Source organism: Megalobrama amblycephala, linkage group LG7, assembly GCF_018812025.1.
Source record: "Megalobrama amblycephala isolate DHTTF-2021 linkage group LG7, ASM1881202v1, whole genome shotgun sequence".
In the NCBI taxonomy this organism is placed as follows: domain Eukaryota; kingdom Metazoa; phylum Chordata; class Actinopteri; order Cypriniformes; family Xenocyprididae; genus Megalobrama; species Megalobrama amblycephala.
This window is the reverse complement of record NC_063050.1, coordinates 545,467-571,850: the sequence shown is the minus strand read 5'-3', so window position 1 is coordinate 571,850 and position 26,384 is coordinate 545,467. Positions and strand designations below refer to the sequence as shown.

Genomic DNA, 26,384 nt, shown 5'->3' with positions numbered 1-26,384 from the left:
ATGAAGGCATTAACTGGAATGCAGAAATCAGGAGCAGTAAGGTTGACGATAATAGTGAGTGGATTTTTATGATTTAATGCAGGAAGGATGATACTCACCATAGATTGCACAGGAGATTAGACAGAAGTGTGCCTTTCCAAATCATGTCCAATCAACTGAATTTACCACAGGTGGACTCCAATCAAGTTATAGAAATATCTCAAGGATGATCAGTGGAAACAGGATGCACCTGAGCTCCATTTTGAGTATCATGGCAAAGGCTTTAAATACTTAAGTACATGTGATTTTTTTCGTTTTTTATTTTTAATAAATTTGCAAAGATTTTAAACAAACTTTTTTTTCACATTGTCATTATGGGGTATTGTTTGTAGAATTTTGAGGAAAATAATTAATTTAGGAATAAGGCTGTAATATTACAAAATGTGGAAAAAGTGAAGCGCTTTGAATATTTTCCGGATGCACTGTATATGCTGTTGTTATTAGGCTACATAAGCAGTTAACCTTGCACCCAACGTTACAATATTATAACATTTCCATAAGAACTTACTAAAATGTAAAACATTTAAAAACCCTTTATTTCTGATTTAGTTGGCCTCCTACATTTACATGGCCCTATCATCCAATAACTTCAGCCCTATGCTTCCCTATGTCTTTGCACTGATGAAATTAACCAGTATTCTAATAATATGCATGCTAATAAGCAACTAGTTAAAAGACCCTAAAATAAAGTTCTATTGAGAAACTTGTTCATGCTTTCATCACTAGCAGGGTGGATTATTGTAATGGACTCCGCATTGGCCTTCCCTCATAGAATATAAAAACAACGGATCACTAAGATCATCAGGATCAAGTCACTTAGAAATACCAAGGGCTCACTAAAAGCAAGGAGAGCGCTTTTAGCTGTTATGCCAGCCACAGCTGGATCCAGCTTCCTGGAGAAATCAGATGTGCTCTAACAGTAGTCACATTCAAATCCAGACTCAAAATATATCTGTTTAGCTATGCATTTACTGAATGCACTTTATTTTATATGTATCATCTTTTTATTCTTTTAATTCTTTTTATTGTGCATTTTATATCAATCTTGTATGCATTATCCTTTTAATGCATTTCAAATATTGCTATCTGGTTAAAAGAGCTGGGAGAATTAGGAAGTAAGCATTTGTTATCCCTGGATGGATCTTTTGACAGAGTTAGTCCAGGAAGATTTGTCTGTAAGGGTACTTTTTAAAGAGCTGTTTAGATCTGCTCTGACGGAAAACCAAGTTGAGTTATCCCTGGTCATTGCAGTAAGATTTGTCTGCAAGGGTGCTGTTTAAATGCAGAGCTAGCTGACAAATATTCTGACTGAACCTCCCTGACTTTTCCATACAAAAAGGGTATTCTATGTTTTTATTTTTATTTCTTGTGCATTCCATTTGTATTCTAATGAATTTGTTTACTTTTTATGTAAAGCACTTTGAATTACCATTGTGCATGAAATGTGCTATATAAATAAAATTGCCTTGCCTAGCCTTACAACAACATACAAACGGTTAAAGGATTAGTTCACTTTCAAATAAAATTTTCCTGATAATTTACTTACCCCATGTCATCCAAGATGTTCACATATTTCTTTCTTCAGTCGAAAAGAAAATAACTCCCTTGGGTCGGCGGTCACGCCGGTGATACCACCTCGGTTTTTTTCTTACCAGTGTGAAAGAGACTCAAATACTCCATCAATGTTGTGCATAAAATTAAGAGCTATACACCATTTTAATCTGTGAAATATCTTCTTTTATTTGTGTACACTCAGAGGAAAAAAACAAAATGTTGTGCTTTTTGCAAAATAAAGAAAACTAACCTGATGCGTGATCTCTCGTCTCCCTCTGAACGAAGTCCAATCTGATAGTTATAAGAAACTGAACTGTAACTTAATGAATACTAATCACAAAAAAATAGACTTGTGTCTAAAGAAACCTTGAAATGTCAGGTTTTAAATCGTGTAAGTCAAATCGAAAACAAAATTTCGAAAACACAATTCTTTGTTTATGTAATCTGTATGAAAAGAGACACATGTCAGAAGTCTGTGATTCAGGTCATTATCCACCAATGCGGCCACGCCCACGGAGTGAGCGCTATTCAGACGTAAATTCTGAGTCAATACATGCATACATCGTCTCAATCGTGTATTTATTGTCTTGAAAAGTGTTTATCTGGATGTTATAGCGATATCTGGCCTCTGTTAGTTCCTGGAGAGTCACATGGTTGTTCTTCTTTAGGTTAATTTGTAAACTAAACATGCACAGAGTGCCCTCTGGCTGCAAGTATGAATTGAAAACACAGTATCCAGCGTTTATAGTGATGACAATAAATATTGAATAAATATTACTCCTCTGTATAGAAAATTGACATAAACATATAAGAATCCATCAATATTTCTCCAAATGTGCATGCTTTTAAGCTAAAAGGCTATATGAAATGCCATAGAGGTAACATAATTGTTCAGACACTTTGCATCACAGAAATACAATATATTTTAACATATATAATAGAATACCATTATTTTAAATTGTAATACTATTTCACAGTATTGCTGTTTTTTTCTGTACGTTTGATATACACCATGATGAGCTTGAGACATGATCAACAGAGGGTTTTTTCACAGCCTACCTGACTGAAAGAGCTCATTATTATGCAAGTCATTATAGGTCATTATTATGTGGATCTTTTTTCTTCTCAGATGTAAATGACCCATTATTCATGATGATTCACGCCTCCACGCATACTGTGTTTCTTGACAAAAAGTGTCTTACAAAATTTAAATCTCTATATTGTTTTACATGAACGAGTAGGCAGCATAATTTTTACATCATTCTGAAGCATAAACTCTAGTCTACAACCTCCAATACTCAGAAGTCTTGTGAACACAGATTTAATTTTTTTTTTTGCCTTTATTTCAGTGACTTAAGTTTTTTGTTTTTTCAATAACCATGCATAAACTTTATTCTTTCAAAAACACAAACATGTACATACATGTTCCTCACATATTATTGTAGCCTAGTTTGTGCTAAATACAGTGTAATGACACTTTTTCCATTAATACATTTATGAACAACTGAAAAAAGCACAAATGTCAGGGCATGTCAAAACTTCTCCAGGGCCCCAAAAATCCCCGGCCCCTAGAGGGTTAAGGTTTTTGATGAGAACATTCCAGAATTATTCTCCATATAGTGGACTTCAGTGGCCTGCAAATGGTTGAAGGTCAAAGTTACATTTTCAGTGCAACTTCAAAGGGCTTTAAACGATACCAGACAAGGAATAAGGGTCTTATCTAGTGAAATGATTGGTCATTTTCGAAAAATGTAAATATATATGCTTTATATAAACAAATAATTGCTTTCCAAGTGGTTCCACCAAAACCGCACTTTTGTATTCTTCAAAAAGCTTATGCTTGTATGTCCTATGCCTTCCCTATTCTACTTACGGAAAAAAAATGGAACTGGGGCTGTGTTTGTTCCATAAGTAGAATATGGAAGGCGTAGGACATACAGCGTAAGCTTTTTGAAAAATAAGAAAGTGTGATTTTGGCGGAACCACCCTGAACCCCAACTTATTGTGCTGTATTTATTCTCTTCTAGTCTTGCTGGCTGTAATCTCATCGATCAGGATTGTGAAATTGTGTCCTCAGCTCTACAATCCCCAAATTGTGTCCTGAGAGAGCTGGACCTAAGTAACAATGACCTGCATGATTCAGGAATGAAGCTGCTCTCTAATGGACTGTCAGCTGCAAACTGTCAGCTGCAGAAACTGAGGTATTAAGAACACATGAGAGATTATTTACAGTCTGGCAGTCATAATGTTGATGTGTGTCTGTAGGTGATCTGTCTGTGTTTGTGTGTCTGTAGGTTGTCAGGCTGTATGGTGACAGAGAAAGGTTGTGGTTATGTGTCTTCAGCTCTGAGTTTAAACCCCTCACACCTGAGAGAGCTGGATCTGAGTAACAATAAACTGCAAAATTCAGGAGTCAAGCTGCTCTCTGACAAACTGAAGGATCCAAACTTCTCACTACAGATACTCAAGTATGTGGTTTAAACCTGGCATTAAGATCTGCCTCAGGTGATCTGATCACAAGTTGATTATTCTTAATTTGGATATAGTTATTATTAAAAGGGGCCATATTATGCTATTTTATTTGTAAGTTTATTGTTTTGCTTATTGGGCAATAGAATAGGTTAACTAGGGGTTGTAACTTGGGGTTAAACAAAAATCATAGTTGAACCGTTATCCATAAGGACCAGGCCCAACAGCATGCATGTGATAAGCAAATTAATTGAAAGTTTAACCACCATAGAGTGAAAGTTTATAATTTGCATTTGTTTTGTCTTGCTAGTTTACACATTAAATACATTTTAAACCATTCCAGTGTTATAAGAGACAAAAGAAAATTTTATTTGGTACTTGTGTACTGTTATTTGTGTGCACAGCAACACAGAGAGAGGCACGTTTCAGATAATGTGCAAACTCTGAATTGATTCCTCTTTTGTGTCTCCTTTCACTTAGACACATACACAAAATTATGTCAAAATACCAATTTTGGTAAGTATTCTCATAAACGCAGATGGTTACGTCTTAAGTTAACATTAACAGTTGAGAAAGAAATCAGATGTATATCATTATATTGGATCTATGCATTGTCATAACTCTTTTCTCGCCATTGATGGAATTTTCCATTATTTTTGAGATGGTTTGCCACCATCTATGAAATGTTCAGACTTTCCTACTGTTATTATGCATCTTCTGAAAGATTAGTGAATTTCCTGATCAAAACACAAAGAAGAAGCTGAAACAAGTGATAGCATATGTAAGCAGATGGATATATAAAATAATGCGATCATCAACATTAAATGTGCCCTGCTATTTTGGGGCATCATTATAAATGCGCCGATTCAGCGTGCTTCCCCTTTAAATCCTTGTGAATGAGTTTGATAGTGCTCCATGGCTAAAGCTAACATTACACACTGTTGGAGATATTTATAAAGAATTAAGCTGTTTATGTATTATACAGACTGCAAGTGTTTAAAGATGAAAATAATGACTGCTCTTGTCTCTGTGAATATAGTAAGAAACTATGGTAACTTTAACCACATTTAACAGAACATTAGTAACATGCTATCGATACATTTAGAAAGACAATTTACAAATATCACTCAAAATATCATGATATCATGGATCATGTCAGTTATTATTGCTCCATCTGCCTATTATCCTTGCTTGCTTACCTGCATAATGTCTGATGATTCAGCTGTGCACAGATCCAGACGTTAATACTGCCTGCCCTTGTCTAATGCCTTCAACATGGGATGGCATATGCAAATATTGGGGGCGTATATATTAATGATCCCGACTGTTGCGTAACAGTCGGTGTTATATTGAGATTCACCTGTTCTTCGGAGGTCTTTTAAACAAATGAGATTTACATAAGAAGGAGGAAACAATGGAGTTTGAGACTCACTGTATGTCATTTCCATGTACTGAACGCTTGTTATTCAAATATGCAAAGGTAAATTCAATTTTCAATTCTATGGCACCTTTAAAAATCATGTAAATCAAAACCCTTTAACCTGGCTGTTTTGGGGCCCTGGAGAAGTTTTAACATGCCCTGACATTTGTGCATTTTTCAGTTGTTCATAAACATATTAATGGAAAAAAAAGTGTCATTACACTGTATTCAGCACAAACTAGGCTACCATAATATGTGAGGAACATGTATGTACATGTTTGTATTTTTGAAGGAATGACATTAATGCTTAGTTATTGAAACTTAAATCACTGAAATAAGGCCACAAAACTAATATTATATATGTGTTTTTTTCTGGGTATTGGAGGTTGTAGATTAGAGTTTTTACTTTAAAATTATGTAAAAATGATCCTGCCTACTCTTTCATACAAAACAATATATTGATGTAAATTTTGTAAGACACTTTTTGTCAAGACACACAGCATGTGTGGAGGCGTGAATCTTCATGAATAATGCTGTGATTCACACCAGAAAAGACAAAGACCCGCATAATGAGCTCTTTCAGTCAGGTAGGCTATGTCAAAAAACCCTCTGTGAATATGCTGATAAAAGTATTAACACTCTGAGGTCTAAAAACGCGCCGGCGCGTTTTGCAGGTTTTTTTTCACATTGCAGCAAAACAGACTTAAAATACTCTGTCATTTTTTGTCATAGAGACATAAGTAATATATCAATTGAAACTATAGAATATCTCCTTTTATTTGTATACACTCAGAGTAAAAACAAAATGTTGTGCTTTTTGTAAAATAAAGAAAACTAACATGATGCGTGATCTCTCATCTCCCTCTGAACGAAGTCCAATCTGATAGTTCTCAGAAAATGAACTGTAACTTAGTGAATACTAATCACAAAAAAATCATACTTATGTCTAACAAAACATTGAAATGTCAGGTTTTAAATCGTGCAAGTCAAATCGAAAACAAACATTCTGTGTTTATGTAATCTGTATGAAAAGAGAGCCATGTCAGAAGTCCGTGATTCAGCTCATTACCCACTAATGCGGCCACGCCCACGGAGCGAGCGCTATTCAGACGCAAATTCAGAGACAACACATGCATTCATCATCTCAATCGTGTATTTATTGCCTTGAAAATTGTTTATCTGGATGAAAAAGCCATGGTTAGCGATCTCTGGAAGACATGCAGTAAATTCCTGTTTGTTTTCTTCTATTGATAAGTTTTAAGTGAGTTTTTGTTTCTTTAGCGCCCTCCGGCTGTAGTATGACTTGGTAAACACCATTCATAGAATATTGTCTTCTTCTTAGGTGAATTTGTGGACTAAAATGCACAGAGCGCCCTCCGGCTGCAGTATGAATTGCAAACACCAGCGCTCATAGAGATAACAATGAATATTAAATAAAAAATAACTCCTCTGTATAGAAAATTGACATAAACATATGAGAATCCTATATTTCTCCAAATGTGCATGCTTTTAAACTAAAAGCCTATATTCAGACTCTTTGCATCACAGAAATACATTATATTTTAAAGTATAATATAAAACCATTATTTTATATTGTAATAAAAATTTTCTGTATGTTTCATATACCATGATGAGCTTGAGACATCACAGAAGTTTTTTTTCACAGCCTACCTGACTAAAATGCCTCATTAATATGCAAGTCTTTTCAGGTCATTACTATTCAATTCTTTTGTCTTCACAGGTGAGAATGAGCCATTATTCATGGAGATTCACGCCTCCACGCATACCGTGTTTCTTGGCAAAAAGTGTCTTACAAAAACTAAATCAGTATATTGTTATAAATGAAAGAGTAGTCAGCATAATTTTTACATAATTTTGAAGCAAAAACTCTAGTCTACAACCTTCAATACCCAAAAGTCTTGTGAACACAGATTTAATATACTTTTATTGGCCTTATATCAGTGACTTAAGTTTTTTGTTTTTTCAGTAACCACGCATAAACATTATTCCTTCAAAAACACAAACATGTACACACATGTTCCTCACATATTATGGTAGCCTAGTTTGTGCTGAATACAGTGTAATGACACTTGTGTCATTAATATGTTTATGAACAACTGAAAAAAGCACAAATGTCAGGGCATGTCAAAACTTCTCCAGCCCCCAAATCAGCCTCAGACTCCAGAGGGTTAAAGTAAATATAATGTCCACTCTTGAAAAACAGACATGATTTTTGTGATCTCATGCATGCATGTATTATTGCACATGTGAAGACAATTTTGTATAGGCCTATTGGTCCGTGTATCTTTTGGTCATTCGTTTTTTGATTTAATAATGAAATCGGAAAATGAAAAACGCACCTTTTTCATTTTTCATTAAACAACTTGAATATTTGATCTCAACATGTGGGCGGGAATGAAACATCCCTTTCTGCTGATTGATCAACCAAACATTAAACTGTGCCGTCATCAGTTCTTCCGCTGTTCAGCGCAGCAGAATAATAGTCCTTCGCTGCGATGGATTTAACGCGTTTATTGCAACTATATAATCACTTTTAAATTTACATTTAATCTTAATCTCTATCTCTTGATCTCTATCTCTCAAACAGCCAGACTAACGAGATACAAATTGAGGCAGAGCCTGTAGACAAGGCTTTCTTCTGTGTCCATAAAAATGCGTGGTTAGCTCAGAAATATTATTATCTCAGATATAATAATTTATTTTGCACCTGCACTCACAACTACCTAACAGCTAACACCTTTGACACACTGTCTGTTTTATTATTGCTGACCACCATCGTAGTTAATGTTCACAGCACATATAGTTCTATTATGATTTTTATTCAGTCAACAGATGTATATCATAATGCCATTATGTAATGTTTCAGTGATTGACTTTAGTGAAATATGAATTTGACATAACAATTTTTCGGTGAACTTGTTTGAGTTATATGAATAAAATCCTGAAATAAGACTTTGTACAATAAACCAGAGATGAAAGGTATTCATATTTAATGCCATCTACCAGTGTCAGAAATTAACTTAAATGGGACAAATAATTTTCAGGGTTTTTTTTTTTTTACCTTTTATATATAATTTCTTTCCTAATCGTATTAAATATTTATGCTATCTATAATTTTAAATTCTTAAATGTAGTCAAATAAATTAGAATAATATGACACTAGGCTGTTACCAATTATCAGTCAACTGCGGCTTTCAGATGTAGCTACTTACAGTAAATACATTTACATATTAATTACAACAGTATAATATAACAAGATTAATATTTTAAACAACATTTTTATTCATAAATATGAAATGACAAGATGAAATAATACTTGTATTATGAAAGTAATATCGCCACTAGGTGGCGGTAAGTCATTGTGTTAAAGAAGGAGTCATTTATTCATTTGTCGATTCGTTCAAAACGCTGATTCATTCAGGAATAAAATCAAGTGGCTGTCTATATTAATTGGTCACTTAATCATCGTCTATATTAATGCGTTGTTCAAAGTCTCTTATTCATTCAGGAATGAAACAACTCTGTCTGCATATACTGCAAACAGTCGCATAACTGTTCTTTGACTTTATTTGCTTTGGAAATAACCGTTCTGTCTGCCATCCGTTAGCCGGCCAATACTTAATATTAATTAAGTAATCTCAGCGTATTGCCTAAAACAAAAGGGGTTTTTTTTGGAAAATTTGTTAAAAACCACAGTAGAGCTATATACTATTTTTGGCGGCTGTTACAGAAACATTTTTACAGAAAAATTCCGATTAAACCTTGAGATTTGAAAGCTGGTGATTAGATAGCTTAGATATTTGCACTACTACAATGACAATAATTCTTAATTTCTGATAGAAATGCAAAATCAATCGGTAGTTATTAATAGAATAACGAGACACAAACCTTTACATTCAATCACGTTTGGTCCCATTTATTTTTGATCACAGTGCATACTGCATACACATACAAACTTTAAGTCCAAAAGTGCGCACATTTGTAGAAATGCACATGTACCTCAGATTTCATTATATAGAATAAGCCGGGCCGTATGCAGGGTTTCAGATTTGCCAAGGTCAGAAAATGTAGGTTCCTAGGGGGGTACGGGGACATGCTCCCCCGAAAATTTAGATTTCCCTGGTTTCCCATATGTGCATTTTTAAGATGTTTTAAGGCCAACAAATTGGATAACAATTTAAAACCATGTCAACAAATAAATGCATGCACAGTTTTGAGGCAGCTTTAATCGGTTTGGTAATTTTATGACTTAACTTACAAAAGAACAATGACGGTCATTGCTCATTGTCACAGACACGTCAGGTCCCTCCGTGCACCAATCACAACGCTCACAATCACCAGAGTACTGATCACCGCCACCTGCACATCATTACAGCACTAATCAACAGCACTACAAAGAGCACACACACACACAGCACTCCACGTCCGGTCTCGTTTGCAGATATTCACGTTGATGCTTACCTCAAGGACTCTCCACTCCATACTTACCTGTCTCCAGCATGTTTCCCTACCTCAGTGTGTGTCGTCTTCTGTGTGTGAGTGCTCACTCCAACTCCAGCGATCTCCAGCTCCAGCGGGTTCACCTGTCTCCATATCTGAAAGGCAAAAGGACTGTAACTATCTTCATTCATCTCTCGTATCATTCAAAGTACTTCAATCTGCTTACCTGCTTATGGATTCCTCCAAGATAGCGTTCCTCATCTCTCAGTTAAGCGGCAAAGCATTAAAATGGGCAGATTCCATTTGGTCACAACACGGGACTGTTACTCAATCATACTCTGCCTTTATTTCCCATTTCCGGGAGGTTTTCAGGAAACCGAGCACCGATTCATCTGCTGGTGAGAAACTTTACAATCTTAAACAAGGATCAATGTCTATTTATGATTATGCTTTGCACTTCAGAACGCTTGCTGCAGTCAGTGGATGGAATGAACAAGCTCTGATTACCACCTACCGTCAAGGATTAGAGCCTCGGGTGCGGCTGCATCTCGCTGCATACAAGGATTCCATCGGCCTAGAGAAGTTCATCCAGCTCTCCATTCGCTGTGCCACTCGTATGCAAGCGTGTCTCCAGGAGCACCAGGACCAGTCACTTCCCAACATTCTCCTCTGTCGATGCGAACCCGTCAGCTCCCCAGAACCAGCCATCGAATCCATGGAAATCGACTACTCCCGTTTAACTCCCTCCCTCTGAATGTCATCGTCGGCTGACCCTGAACCTCTGTCTCTATTGTGGAGCATCTGGACACGCTATAAATGCGTGTCCCATCAAACCTCCACGACCCATGGTGAGTGCCATTATTCCCTCCATTAAACATATGAAGCCACTTACTACTGTCGTCAACCTTACTGCCGCTGATATCTCCCTTACAGTGGTCGCGCTCCTCGACTCAGGGTCAGCCGGCAACTTCATCTCCGGCGCCCTCTGCCGGCAACTTCGTCTCAAGACCTCTCTGTCTCCGACGCTCTACCAGATCAACTCTAACTGGAAAACCTCTCAGCCGTAAGCACGTCAGAAGAGTAGCAGGACCACTCACACTTCAAGTTGGAGTTTTACATCGTGAAGAATTACATCTGCTGGTTCTGGAGGAATTCACTGCTGACGTGGTTCTAGGGCGTCCTTGGCTGGAGCAGCACAATCCTACCATCTCCTGGAAATCTGGCGAAATCCTGAAGTGGGGCGAAACCTGTTTCTCCGGATGTTTCACTGAACTCCCGGTACCACAAACTTCTCCTTCAGATCTTTCCATCTGCGCAACCTCCATCGAGAGTCCAGTGGAGAAATGTTCCATTGAAATTCCGGAATGCTACGCCCCCTTCAGTGATGTTTTCTGCCCACAAAAGGCTTCCAAGCTGCCTCCACACTGGCCATGGGACTGTGCCATCGATCTGCTTCCAGGTGAACCAGTGCCAAAGGTGTAAAATCTATCCCCTTCCCATCCCGGAGGAGAAGGCCATGGAGGAATACATCAAGGAGGCCCTCGCTCAAGGTTATATTCGTCCTTCTACTTCCCCTGCTGCTTCCAGTTTCTTCTTTGTGGCAAAAAAGGACGGAGGCTTGAGGCCATGCATTGATTACCGCTCACTCAACAAGATCACAGTAAAATTCCGATATCCCCTTCCTCTCGTCCCAGCGGCCCTGGAACATCTCCGTGGTGCCACTGTGTTTACGAAGCTGGACCTCAGCAGCGCATACAACCTCATCCGGATACGCGAGGGGGACGAGTGGAAGACTGCCTTCATCACACCTACTGGTCACTATGAGTACCTTGTTTTGCCGTATGGCCTGGTCAACGCCCCCTCTGTATTCCAGGATTTCATACATGAGGTGCTCCGGGAGTTTCTCCATCGGTTCGTCCTGTTCTACATCGACGATATCCTCATCTACTCCCAGAGCCTGGCCCAACATTGCCAACACGTTGCGGAGGTCCTCACTTGTCTTCGTCAGTTCCACCTATACCTAAAAGCCGAAAAATGCTCCTTCCATCAGTCGTCAGTGTCATTCCTGGGATACAACATAGACCACAGTGGCATCCGGATGGACGAGAGGAAGGTGGAATCCATCACCAACTGGCCAGAACCCACAACCGTCAAAGAATTACAACGCTTCCTTGGATTTGCTAACTTCTATCGCCATTTTATTATGAACTACAGCTCCATTGCTCATCCTCTCACCAGTCTCCTCAGGAATAAGCCCAAGTCTCTGTCCTGGACACCAGCTGCCACCAACGGCTTTAACTGCCTCAAGGAAGCCTTCACTACCGCTCCTCTACCCGTCCACCCTGATCCAGAGCTGGGGGGGGGGGGGGGGGTACTGTCACAGACATGTCAGGTCCCTCCGTGCACCAATCACAATGCTCACAATCACCAGAGTACTGATCACCGCCACCTGCACATCACTACAGCACTAATCAACAGCACTACAAAGAGCACACACACACAGCACTCCACGTCCGGTCTCGTTTGCAGATACTCACATTGATGCTTACCTCAAGGACTCTCCACTCCATACTTACCTGTCTCCAGCGTGTCTCCCTACCTCAGTGTGTGTCGTCTTCTGTGTATGAGTGCTCACTCCAACTCCAGCGATCTCCAGCTCCAGCGGGTTCACCTGTCTCCATATCTGAAAGGCAAAAGGACTGTAGCTATCTTCATTTATCTCTCATATCATTCAAAGTACTTCAATCTGTTTACCTGCTTATACCATCTGCTCTACTGGTGTCAATAAACATCTTATACTTGATTACATCTGTGTCTGACCCCTGTGTACCGTAACACTCGTAGTTTCTTTTGCGCTTTATTTAAGCTATAATAAAGTAATTAAATGCAGCGCGCCGGCGCATTTGCTCATGCAATTCTTGAGTGGTCGCCACTATCTCTGTGCTGTCGCGTGAGTCGCGCAGCGTAATAAAACAGACAGTGTGTCAAAGGTATTTGCTATTAGGTAGTTGTGAGTGCAGGTGTGAAGTAAATTGTTATTTCTGAGATAAACTAGTATAGAATGATTATTATATTTCTGAGCTAAACACGCATTTTTATGGACACACAGAAGAAAGCCTTGTCTATAAGCTCTGCCTCGATTGTGTCTCAAATCATTTGTTAGTCTGGCTGTTTGAGAGATAGAGATCAAGAGATACAGATTAAGATTAAATGTAAATTTAAAAGTGATTATATAGTTACAATAAACGTGTTAAATCCATCGCAGCGAAGGACTATTATTCTGCTGCGCTGAACAGTGGAAGAACTGATGATGGCACAGTTTAATGTTTGGTTGACCAATCAGCGGAAAGGGGCGTTTCATTCCCGCCCACATGTTGAGATCAAATATTCAAGTTGTTTATTCATTTTCTGCCACTGAACGAAAAACGAAAAATCAAGCCGAATTCTTGTTTTTCGATTTGTTTGAAAAAAATTAAAAATTAAAAAGTTGCCGTCTTTCATTTTCCGATTTCATTATTAAATCAAAAAACAAATGACCAAAAGATACACGGACCCGTATTATATTTTAAATTACAGTACCAGTCAAAAGATTGGACACATTACTATTATGTTTTTAATGTCTCAAGTCTCTAATCAAATAATGGTTTTCTATTTTAATATACTTTAAAATATAATGTATTTTTGTGATGCAAAGCATCTGAACATTTATGTTAAATCAGGGTATCTTCCGTTCATTCATGTTTTGATTTGATATTGAACTCAGAAAAATTAGAAAACCGCACTTTTTTCGTTTTTCATTTACAAAATGAAAACGAAAAAACAAAAAATTGGCTTGATTTTTCTTTTTTCGTTCTGGGGTAGGAAACAAATAAGCAGTTTGAATATTTGATCTCGACATGTGGGCGGGAATGAAACGCCTCTTTCCGCTGATTGGTCAATCAGATGTCAAACCATGTCGTCATCAGTTGTTCATCGATTCAGCTCAACAGAATAAAAGTCCCTCGCTCTACAGCTGTACGGATTCTTAACACATTTATTCTACATTTTATGTCTTTCTCACGAAATATTAATTTACTTTGCAGCTGCACACAATTACCCCCATTCTACAACGTTAGCACAATGCCTGTTTTATTGAAGTGACCAAATATAAAAATCTAGCGAAGCTGCTCAGCGCACTGGCCAGCGAATGTATAGGTATAGCCTACATTGAATTAAAAAAGTGCAAATCAGTAGCCTATCGATGTAAATATGCAGCAGTCATAACTTTTGTTTTAGACAACACCCTGAGTTTTGGACATGGGATGAATTTGAAATATGACAGATATGAAATATATTACATGTTATTAGTTCATCAAAGCGGTGCTATAGAGAGATGGACTTAAAATGCGAATTGGATGATTTGACGGAGGTGAACTCGTTTATGCCAATTCGAAATAGGCTATCACACATTTTAAAATAAATAAATAAAGGGAAAAATGTTAAAACAGTGTTAAAAATAACCATTATAGTGCTCCCTTAAGAAGATATCAATTATATTTTATCAATATTAGGCTATATATCAAAACCCTGAAATAACACTAACAATAATAAGATAAAGAGTATTTTTATAGCCTATTTATTGCTATCTGTCTGTGTCAGAAATTAACTGTAATTGATTTAGTTGATTAATTGATTTTCAGGAGATTTTAGGATTTTTCCTAATCTTATTAAATATGTATGCTTTCTTTAATGTTAAGTTCTTAAATTTAGTCATTTAAATTACAATAAAATGATGCTATAGGTTGTTACCAATTAAATCAGTATCAAACAAAGGCTTGCAGAGGTAGCAAAGAAGCACCATCTGAAGTTGCTTTTAGATTTATGAGTTGTTAGATTGCTCAGAGAGGTCAGTATATGTGTAGGAATTACAATTGCATAATGTAATCATATTAATGTTTAAACATCATTTTGAATACAGAAAACTTTTAAATGACAAAATTAAACGATAACTGGATTATGAAATTAATGTCGCCAGTAGGTGTCAGCAAGTCATTGTGCTAATCATTGAGTCATTTATTTAAGCGATTCGTTCAAAACGCTGATTCATTCAAGAATATATCAATTGGATCTCTATAATCTTTTGGGCCATTGAATCACTCAGTCAACTGATTTGTTCAAAGACTCTGATTCATTCAGGAATGAAACACTGCTCTGTGCGCTACGAGTCAGTCACACAACATTTCTGATATGCATTGGAAATTTAGTTGGCAGAGAAAATAAAACACCATTCATTAATACTCAATATTAATGAAATAAACTCAGAATATTGCCTTAAACAAAAGTTATAACTTTAAGAAAAGGAAAAAATAGCATGTTGCCTATACATGTATTATGAAACAGAAGGATTAACTGAATATTTGACATGTCCTACACTTCTCTATGAAAACAAAACTCAAAATAGGCCTAATAGATATGCTGTGACTGTAAAATACACACACACACACACATATATATATATATATATATATATATATATATATATATATTTCATAGCCTATCTATCATTTCAAATCCATCCCATGTTGTGTAAAACAAAAGACATTTTTACACTCAATGTATCGAAGTTGTAGGCTGCCTGGGGGTAGTGTGCAGCTGCAAAGTAAATTAATATTTATGAGATAAACTAATATTTCACGTGATGAATTAATGTCTACACAGAATTAAGCCCTGACTCTTCATCAGAACGATTTGTGTCAAGCCATTCACTAGTCTGGGGTCCGTGTACGTTTTGATAGTTTGTTTTCCAATTTGAAATGAAATACGCAGAAACGAGAAAACGGTCGTTTCCCGTTTTTTCGTTTGTTAAAAAAAAACGGAAAAATGAGATTTTGACTCGATTTTCGTTTTTTCGGGTCACGGAGAGAAAACGGAAACACGACTTCAAAACTCGTTTTCCACATGTGGGCGGTCATTACACGCCCCTTTCAGCCGATTGGTCAATCAAATCTGAGCCAGTGACGTCATCTTCAGTTCGTTCGACAAAATAACAGTCCTCTGCCACTATATCAGTAGATTTCATAAATAGGCTTTCTTCTGTGCAACCTAACGCGTATTTCACAGAAATATGTTTGCACAGATAAAAAAAAGTTTAAAAAACCTACAGTAAATTTAATTAAGTCTGTTTTTAAGCTGGCATTGTATTTTTAAAATGTAAAATGTAAATGCCTCTACATCTGTTACCAAGCGCATGACATCCTTTGGGCTACTACCACCGATCAATAGGCTATACATAATGATAGACTGTTCTCTATTATAGATCAGTGGCTACCGCACTCATTTTTTTTTCTTATTTTAATGTTTTGTTTACATTTTATACATTTAAATTCAATCATTTAGCAGACGCATTCCTTGCAGTAGACTATGCAGTCATATTAGAAAATAGGCTATCCACTAGGTGGCAACACCTAATAACGTTATCACCATCGGGGGGCTTTTCAGTTTTCCTTAGCTTATAAATGGTCATACAGATTTTATCTCTTAAATTAAACACTTTTATGAACACAGTGAACATTATTATATGTCACAGTTTACTTGCTATCCTCACTTTTTCTGTCTTTCCTTCGCTTTTGAATGAATTAGCTATAAATGGCCCTGAACATTTTACTTTCAATTTCGATTTAACGGCTATTGGCGATTCTGCGTCAATTGCTTTAGTGGACAACAGCAAAACAAAAACTCTCGAATATTAAACATTTTTTAACTTTTATTATCTATGTAATTATTTTATTATCTTTTATCATCTTTGTAATTATTTTATTTTGTAAATATTCGTGGCTTAAACAGCGGGAAAATTTACTGTATGCAGTTCTGGATGTTTTGAAAAACTTAAACTAAACGAAAATTATTGTTGCCTTGTCAATATAATTTCTGTTTTTCCCCCTGACTTTCAACTGGTGCGATCATCGTTTCATTAACCGATTATATTAAATTGGAATTAAACGAAAATAGAATTGATAAATGTCTGTGAATCATTAAACAAATTCCAGGGGTTTAGTTTTAGCCTACATGAACAAATAGCAGAATAAACACAGAACATGAGGATTCATCATCATCACGCACCTGCTGCGCTTCTGTGAACGGAGAACAAAGGATTCAATTATATAAAAGAAATAAATAGCCTATGTCTGTGCGCGAAATTTATTTCACTTAAGTAATTAACATATTACCAAAATGAAAGGGGAAAAATGCGACAATATGAGTGTCGGTTCATTTTTGAGAAGTTCACAGAAAGGAAACAGAGACGGCAGAACATTTCTTTGTTTATTTTACGAGCAATGTTTTGTTTTTATTGTGAGCGTACAAAATAATAGGCCTATTTAACCCTTCACAGATTCGAATGGTGTTACATATATTTGACCATAAATGTCTGAGTATTTTAAGTTGTTTCCGCTTTTATAAGAAAATTCCAATGAACGCGTCGGCGCCTCGCGCTCACACAACATCAGTTTTAGTAACTTGACATCAAAGCCTGTTAACTGTCAAAATAACATACATTCAACCAAATATATAAAAGGTTATACTGCTCATTTTAAGTAGTCTGTGTAGGCTACAATAAAAGCGTTTAAATAATAAATATAGTTTAGCCTCCAAATCGTGAATATTGAAACATTTGGATTTGTGTCAAATTAGAGAGGTAGTTAACGCCGGTTTCTGTTTCAGTTCAGCTTTAAATTAATTCGTTTTGGCTTAACATTTATATATTATTTTTGTCATAGCTAAAATAGCTATGTAGCTGTAATTTTGATCTTTAATGTTTGATCTTTACAGGCTATTCCCTCAATCTTTTAACCAAAGGGTTATTAACATTAGCCTATATTCAGCAGGCAATGTTAGGCTATATAAAATAAATAAATAAAGAGAGATGAGCTATTGTTCGTTTTTCAAAATTGCTTACACTACTTATTTATTGTGATTTATTCTATTTATTCAAAATAGAATAAAATAAAAACTGTAGTTTTTTTTTGTTTTGTTTTTTTAATCTGTGCTTTTCATCCGCTCCTCTGTGTGGGTAGCGCAGTTTCACCATGCATATTAAACTACAAACAGCATTACAACAGTCTGTGTGCTGATTAACATTTCTGAAATAAATATTTCTGTGAAATACGCGTTAGGTTGCACAGAAGAAAGCCGATTTATGTCATCTACTGATATAGCGGCAGAGGACTGTTATTTTGTTGAACGAACTGAAGATGACGTCAATGGCTCAGATTTGATTGATCAATCGGCTGAAAGGGGCGTGTAATGACCGCCCACATGTGGAAAACAAGTTTTGAAGTCGTGTTTCTGTTTTCTATCCGTGACCCGAAAAAAACGAAAATCGAGTCAAAATCTCGTTTTCCCGGTTTTTTTAACAAACGAAAAAACGGGAAACGACCGTTTTCTCGTTTCTGCGTATTTCATTTCAAATTGGAAAACAAACTATCAAAACGTACACGGACCGTCTGGCTAGAATTCACTAGAAAGAGATTAAATGTAGAATAAACGCGTTAAGAATCTGTACAGCTGTAGAGCGAGGGACTTTTATTCTGTTGAGCAGAACCGATGAACAACTGATGACGACGTGGTTTGACGTCTCCTTGACCAATCAGCGGAAAGAGGCGTTTCATTCCCGCCCACATGTAGAGATCGAATATTCAAACTGCTTATTTGTTTCCAACCCCAGAACGAAAAAAGAAAAATCAAGTCAGTTTTTTGTTTTTTCGTTTTCATTTTAAAAATGAAAAACGAAAAAAGGTGCGGTTTTCTCATTTTTCTGATTTCAATATCAAATCAAAACATGAATGAACGGAAGATACCCTGATTATGTTACCTCTATGGCATTTTATATAGGCTATTATATTGGCTATATTATATAGCCTAAATGTTACAGTTTTTCTTGATTGTTTACACATATTTTCTGAAAGCATGCCTCATACTCTCAGAACTCTACACACAAATAAAAAAAAAACACACACATTGGGCAAAACCCCTCAATTCTCCTGCAAAATGAAACTTTACATTCAAAACAATGTTCTTTCTTCTCAAAATCGTATTTTGTTTTCAAATGACACACACAAACCATCATATGAATAGACGTTTATAAGAACCAGTTGAACACTGATGTGCTCTATGTAAAACACTATGATGAATGGAAAACACTTCTTCATTCATCATAATGACTTTGGTCTTTATTTGGTTCAGTGTTACACTTACTACAGACAGTACATACATAAGTGTGTTGTAAAATATTTGTAGTATATATATATATATATATATATATATATATATATATATTAGTATTTATATTCAGAACACACAAATACACGGTAACAAATATATTTTATTTTTCCAACAAAAACAATGTACAGTGCACATCCCAACCAACGCAAGTTGCACGTACACTGGTATACATACAAAACAACAGAAGAATTTACTGTATACAGTTACAGTAAAAAAAAAAAAAAAAAAAACTATACTGCTCTGCCTCTGTTTCCATTGTTGGGATCCATTGCTCCAAAACAAAAGAGCTCACCTGTTGCCCTTTTATGCTAAAGCTCTGTTTGCTAATTGTAAAAATGTGTGACAGGTGTTTGCCCATGTGATGAGTCAGTATGCATATTTGAATGGCAGTGTGTTCCTTGTGAAAACGAGATTTTTCTGCCAGAAAACTGTGCCAAATGCAGAGACTTGTGTGTAGTGTTTTGAAAAAAGTGTGTTTTAGAACTGCAATGTGAGTGTAAAGCAGGAATTGTGCTTGTAGTTTAGCAGAATTGGTTCAGGGGGTTGGTGCATGAGTTACATGTTGTGGTCATTGTGTCTCAAGTACCAATATTTGTGTGTAAACAATTGAGAAAAACTGTAATGCACAGTTGACAAACTAGTCATGACACAACTATACAACTACACACTATTCTAAGACTCAAGCTTCACATTTTGACCTCTGTTTTACTCTTATAGTGACAGTAGTTTGTTAATAGCCTATGCATCAGGAGTTATGAATATGAAAAACGTCTAGGTTACTATTGTAACCCCCGTTCCCAGAAGGAGGGAATGGAGACGTTACATCGATACTGACGTAATGGGCCCAATCACCTCCAAGGGTACAAAACAAGCCAATGGGAATTGGCCTGTGAGATTTACATGCCGGGCCCCTCCCCCGGCATCCGGGTATAAATAGGGCCGGCATACTCACCTTCATTCATATTTTTGCTGAGGAGCCGAGATAGGTATCTGGCCGCTTAGCGGTGATTCAGAGCTATGGCAGGGGAACATAACGTCTCCGTTCCCTCCTTCTGGGAACGGGGGTTACAATAGTAACCTAGACGTTCCCATTCAGTCAGTCACGTTCGACGTTACGTCAATACTGACGTAATGGGGTCCCGTGGAAAGCGCCATAGCAACTGAACCACGTTACGAGTGATAGGGAGGCAGATGCTGGCAAGCCGTAGCGTGCCAAATGCAAGTGCGGCCCATACTCGCAACCCTCCAGCACCCAGAGTAAGCCCAGGAATGTCTTCCATACCAGTGGGATGGAGAGGACAGGGCATTACAACGGAACGGTCAAAGCTGCTGTTCCTTACCCACGGGGAAGAGTGCTTCGTAACTCAATTCCCCCGTTTTCAGCAATGACCAAAACGCCAGGAAAGCGTTCCCCGAGGAGGGGAAAGCTACGGCGACCACACCCTGCCCAAAGGGAGGTAATGTGTGGAAGACACATATGGACTGGTCTGAGAACAGTAACGCATATGGAAGATCTCTGATGTAGGTCCTACCTTCCGGGAGGAACAACTAGCAATCAGAGACAGGGCAAAACGAAGCCGCCCAGGGAAAGACATGGGTTTACCATCAGGGAAACCGTACCGTAGACAGACACATATGGGATTACCCGAGGGGAATATCAGCATATGGGCATCTAGCCCAGTACAAGGGCAGACCAATTGGGCATACACACGAGTACTGGACCTAGCGCCAGACGCCTCTGCCACGTCTGGCTGCCGCAGGATGCAGGAGGAACTCCACAAGGTTCGCCGTTACGGGGAACTGAACTGAGGAGCGGAAAAAGTGCTCGCATTCCCTCTCCCGAGGGAAATGGCACAGCAAGCGAACACCCATGGCTATCTACGAGTAGAAGGCACACGGGTGGACACTGGTTCCACTCAGAGATTGTAATATCTCGCGAATGTACTTGGTGTCGCCCAGCCTGCAGCTCTGCAAATGTCTGCAACAGAGGCGCCGTGAGGCAACGGCCAGGAAGAAGCAACACCCCGAGTGGAGTGAGCTCGCAACCCGAGGGGGCACGGGTCGCCTTGGGACTGGTACGCCAAGGCGATGGCATCCACTATCCAGTGGGCCAACCTCTGTTTGGAGACAGCCTTTCCCTTCTGCTGACCTCCAAAACAGACAAAGAGCTGCTCAGAGCTTCTGAAGCTCTGCGTGCGGTCCACGTAAACGCGCAAAGCACGAACGGGACACAGCAGCACAAGGGCTGGGTCTGCCTCCTCCGGGGGCAGTGCTTGCAGGTTCACCACCTGGTCCCGGAAGGGAGTGGTGGGAACCTTGGGCACATATCCAGGCCGGGGTCTCAAGACAATGTGAGAGTAGTCCGGCCCGAATTCCAGGCACGAATCGCTGACCGAAAATGCTTGCAGGTCCCCAACCCTCTTGAAGGAAGCGAGCGCGGTCAGGAGCACTGTCTTGAGAGACAGATGTTTCAGCTCGGCTGACTCGAGGAGCTCGAAGGGAGTGATGGTGTCGACTACCTCGGACGGTAGGCCACTTAAGTCTGCCGCGTCCCGTCCAGGAACCACACGTGGAGGTTCCACAGAACGGGACGTGGGTGCCATATGGTGCCCAGCCCCTGAGAAAGGAGGTCCTTCCTCAGGGGGATGCGCCAGGGATGGGCTGTCGCGAGGAGCATGAGTTCTGGGAACCAGGTCCGGTTGGGCCAGTACAGCGCAACTAGCAAGACCTGCTCCTCGTCCTCCCTGACCTTGCACAGTGTCGTGAGAGTGCGTCGGCCACACGATTGAGCTCGCCCGGGATGTAGGAGGCGCGCAGCGACCTGAGTCGGTGCTGACTCCACAGGAGGAGATGGCGGGCGAGTTGCGACATGCGACGGGAGCGTAGACCACCCTGGTGGTTGATGTACGCTACAGTCGATGTATTGTCCGTCCGGACCAGTACATGCTTGCCCTGCAGCAGCGGTCGAAACCGGCTCAGCGGTGTCTGTGCAAGGAGGCTCACTGGGGGAAACGCATACTTGCGTAGGCCCCGGGGCCAGCTGTGTGCCAGTGCATCCGTGCCAAGGGTCCCCTCGGTCAGGGAATAAAACAACTGGCAATGAGCGGATTCCTGGGAAGCGAACAGGTCCACCTGTGCTTCCCCGAATCAGCTCCATAGCAGCTGGACCGCCTGGGGGTGGAGTCTCCATTCCCCTGGGAGTGCGAGCTGTCGTGAGAGTGCGTCGGCCACACGATTGAGCTCGCCCGGGATGTAGGAGGCGCGCAGCGACCTGAGTCGGTGCTGACTCCACAGGAGGAGATGGCGGGCGAGTTGCGACATGCGACGGGAGCGTAGACCACCCTGGTGGTTGATGTACGCTACAGTCGATGTATTGTCCGTCCGGACCAGTACATGCTTGCCCTGCAGCAGCGGTCGAAACCGGCTCAGCGCAAGGAGTACTGCCAGCAACTCAAGGCAGTTGATATGCCAGTGGCGATGGGGTCCTGTCCAGGAGCCCGACGCTGACTGGCCACTGTATATGGCACCCCAGCCGGTGGTGGAGGCATCTGTTGTGACAACAACATGCCTGGACACTTGTACTAGGGGCACCCCGGCCCGTAGAAAAGCAAGGTCCGACCACGGGCTGAATGTGCGGCGACAACTCAGTGTGATGACCACACGGAGTGAGCCACGTTGCCATGCCCACCTCGGGACTCGGTCGTGAAGCCAGTGCTGAAGCGGTCTCATATGAAGTAATCCGAGCGGCGTGACCACGGCTGCGGATGCCATATGCCCCAGGAGCCTCTGAAATTGTTTCAGTGGGACCGCTGTTTTCCGCGAGAACGAGTTCAGGCAGTTCAGCACCAACTGTGCATGCTCGTTGGCGAGACGTGCTGTCATGTTGACCGAGTCCAGCTCCACACCGAGAAAAGAGATGCTCTGCACGGGGCAAAGCTTGCTCTTTTCCCAGTTGACCCGAAGCCCCAACTGGCTGAGGTGACTGAGCAACAGGTCCCTGTGTTCGCACATCTGCTCTCGGGACTGGGCCAGAATGAGCGTCGTCGAGGTAGTTGAGAATGCGAACGCCCACTTCCCTGAGCGGGGCAAGGGCCCCCTCTGCGACTTTGGTAAAGACGCGAGGAGACAGAGACAGCCCGAAGGGTAGGACCTTGTACTGATATGCCCGCCCCTCGAACGCAAATCGTAGGAACGGTCTGTGTCGAGGAAGGATCGAGACATGAAAGTACGCGTCCTTCAGGTAATTTGCTGCAAACCAATCCTGGGTGCGAACACACGTGAGAATGCGTTTCAGTGTGAGCATCTTGAACGGGAGCTTGTGAAGGGCCCGATTCAAGACGCACAGATCCAAGATTGGCCGTAACCCCCGCCTTTCTTGGGTACTATGAAGTACGGGCTGTAAAACCCAGACTTCATCTCGGCTGGAGGGACAGGCTCTATTGTGTCCTTCGCCAAAAGAACCGCAATCTCCTCCCGCTGGACAGGGGCGTTGGAACCCATCACTGAAGTGAACAGAACGCCGCTGAACCTGGGGGGACGCCTGACGAACTGAATCGCGTAGCCGAGTCTGACTGTCCGAATGAGCCAACGAGACGGGTTGGGAAGGCGTAGCCACGCCCCCAAGCACCGTACAAGTGAAACCATCCGGGCAGCAGAAGTACCCACGGGGGGGCAGTATGGAGCACTGAGGCCCAACTCGGGAGGCAGTGCGTCCCGAAGTTGAGGCTGTGAGTGGAGTCCACTCACATGGCTCCGAGTGGGCAGGGTGACGCAGGGAGGCTCTGCGTCCCCGGGGCGCCAAGACCCTGCCCATGGCGAAGGAAGGAACAGCTGAGAGAGAGGGAGCAGACGCTCGCTCACCCTCAGCACAGACCTTCTTATATGACCCAGGGGTTTTGGAAATTGCTCTTTCTTTGACAATGTGGGTACAAAAAGAAAAGGAAACACAGGATTTACCCCCGGGCCCTCTCCCGGGGGAAGGAGCGGTGCAGTCACCGTCTCCTGTCGAGCAACCTCCTCTACCGCTGGGTCTCCTGTCTCAGGGCCGCTTCTTAGCCTTCTTCTTCTTGGAAGAAGAAGACTTAGCGGCCTGGGCAAGGGGCGTCGCTTTCCTGCAGATGGCTCGAGGAGGATGGGAGGGTTCCGATCTCACAGGAGCCTGAGCCGCAGGAGGATGCCCTCGGCGAGGAGCAGGCGAAGGCACGGCCCGTGGCGGATGGGTGGCATCATCACGCCGGGGCAGGATGTGCTTAATGGCCTCCATCTGCTTTTGCACTGCCGAGAACTGCTGAGCGAAGTCCTCGACAATGTCGCCGAAGAGGCCGGCCTGGGAGATGGGGGCATCAAGAAAGCGAGCTTTGTCGACATCCTTCATCTCAGCCAGGTCCAACCAAAGATGCCGTTTCTGGACCACCAGGGTGGACATCGTTTGACCCAGGGCGCGCGCCGTGACTTTCATCGCACGGAGGGCAAGGTCAGTCGCCACAAGGTCAGTCGCCTCTTGCAGCAACCCTGGCTCAGCACTACCCTCGTGCAGCTCTTTCAGAGCTTTCGCCTGATGGACCTGCAAGATGGCCATGGCATGCAGGGCAGAAGCCGCCTGTCCAGCGGCAGAGTAAGCCTTACCCGCCTTGGACGGGAGACGCGGACGATTCCGCCAGGTGGCCGCAGACTGCGGGCACAAGTGCACCGCAATCGCACGTTCCACCTGCGGGATGTCCACGTACCCCTTGGCGGCTCCACCATCGAGGGTAGTGAGAGTGGAGGAGGCAGAAGACCGTTGTCTGGCAGTGTGAGGTGCCAACCACGTCTTCTGGAGCTCCTCATGCACCTCCGGGAAGAATGGCACTGGGGCCAGACACCAGACACCAGTCATCCAACCGCGAGTGCTCGGGACACGGTGGATGGTTCCACTCGAGGCTGATGCCCGCGGCGGCCCGGGCAAGCACGGCTGTTAGCTCAGAGTCCGCCTCTGACTGAGCAACCATCCCAGAGGGCCGAAGCTCGGAGTCGTCGTCGCTCTCTGAATCGTTCAGCCCACTCCCCGATGCAGCGATCGACATCTGATCCTCCTCCGGAGCGCCGAAAGTGACGCGGGGCACCCCTGAGGAGGGCCCCACGGCAGCAGGCGGCAGCTTGACGGCACATGGCGTTGTGGAGGAATGGGAGGTGGGAGGCCGCTACAGCCGCCGGCGCTGGGGTAGTGACAGAGGGGACCCTCGCTTCTGTGTTAAAGAAGGAGAGTCGCGATCTCAACGCCAACATGGACATGCCCTCGCAGTGAGGGCATGTACCATCCACGAGCGCTGACTCAGCGTGCTGTTTACCCAGACACGTGAGACAGTGATCGTGGCCGTCAGAGGAGGTCAGGAAACGACTGCATCCAGAAACACACGGACGAAAAGACATCTTGAAAAAGACGCTGATCGCCCGTGCTTGCTCTTTCAGTATACTTCACCAGCCGAATCACCCAGGGATGAGTGTAGCACCGTCCTGTGGGCAGCGCGCCGTCACACCCACCGCTGAGCGTGCCTTCCCAACCAGCTGGAGAGACTCGAGCAGCCACCGAACAAACAGACGATAGCAATTAAAATTGCTGTTTTCAGGAACTTGTCCTGTAGCAATTAAAATTGCCGTTTGCTCTTTGAAAGAAATTCTCTCTCTTTTAGGAGGTGAATGGAAGATCCGATCCGATCGGCTCCGAAGCAAAAGTATGAATGAAGGTGAGTATACCGGCCCTATTTATACCCGGATGCCGGGGGAGGGGCCCGGCATGTAAATCTCACAGGCCAATTCCCATTGGCTTGTTTTGTACCCTTGGAGGTGATTGGGCTCCCTGGCGAGACCCCATTACATCAGTATCGACGTAACGTCGAACGTGACTGACTGAATGGGAACTGAGTCATTACCTTTGACAAAACAACATCCATCAGGGTTTTTAGCTTAAAAGCATGCACGTTTGGAGAAATATTGATGGATTCTCATTTGTTTATGTAAATTTTCTATACAGAGGAGTAATATTTAGTCTATATTTATTGTCATCACTATGAGTGCTGGATACTGTGTTTTCAATTCATACTTGCAACATACTTGTTTTTACTCTGAGTGTGCACAAATAAAAGAAGATAGTTCACAGATTAAAATGGAGTATAACTCTTAATTGTATGTACAAAATTGACAGAGT

At 41.4% G+C, this 26,384-nt stretch overlaps 1 protein-coding gene across 1 annotated transcript in view; it reads left to right on the top strand.

Annotated features, from left to right (window-relative positions):
• The first annotated feature begins 2,280 nt into the window (after positions 1-2,280).
• The window catches only part of LOC125271502, a 41,729-nt gene continuing 17,625 nt past the window's right edge, over positions 2,281-26,384 (top strand). The window contains exons 1-3 of the mRNA XM_048195541.1: positions 2,281-2,306; positions 3,621-3,794; positions 3,888-4,061. Coding sequence (XP_048051498.1) covers positions 2,281-2,306; positions 3,621-3,794; positions 3,888-4,061 — 374 coding nt within the window. The remainder of the gene's footprint in view (positions 2,307-3,620; positions 3,795-3,887; positions 4,062-26,384) is intronic.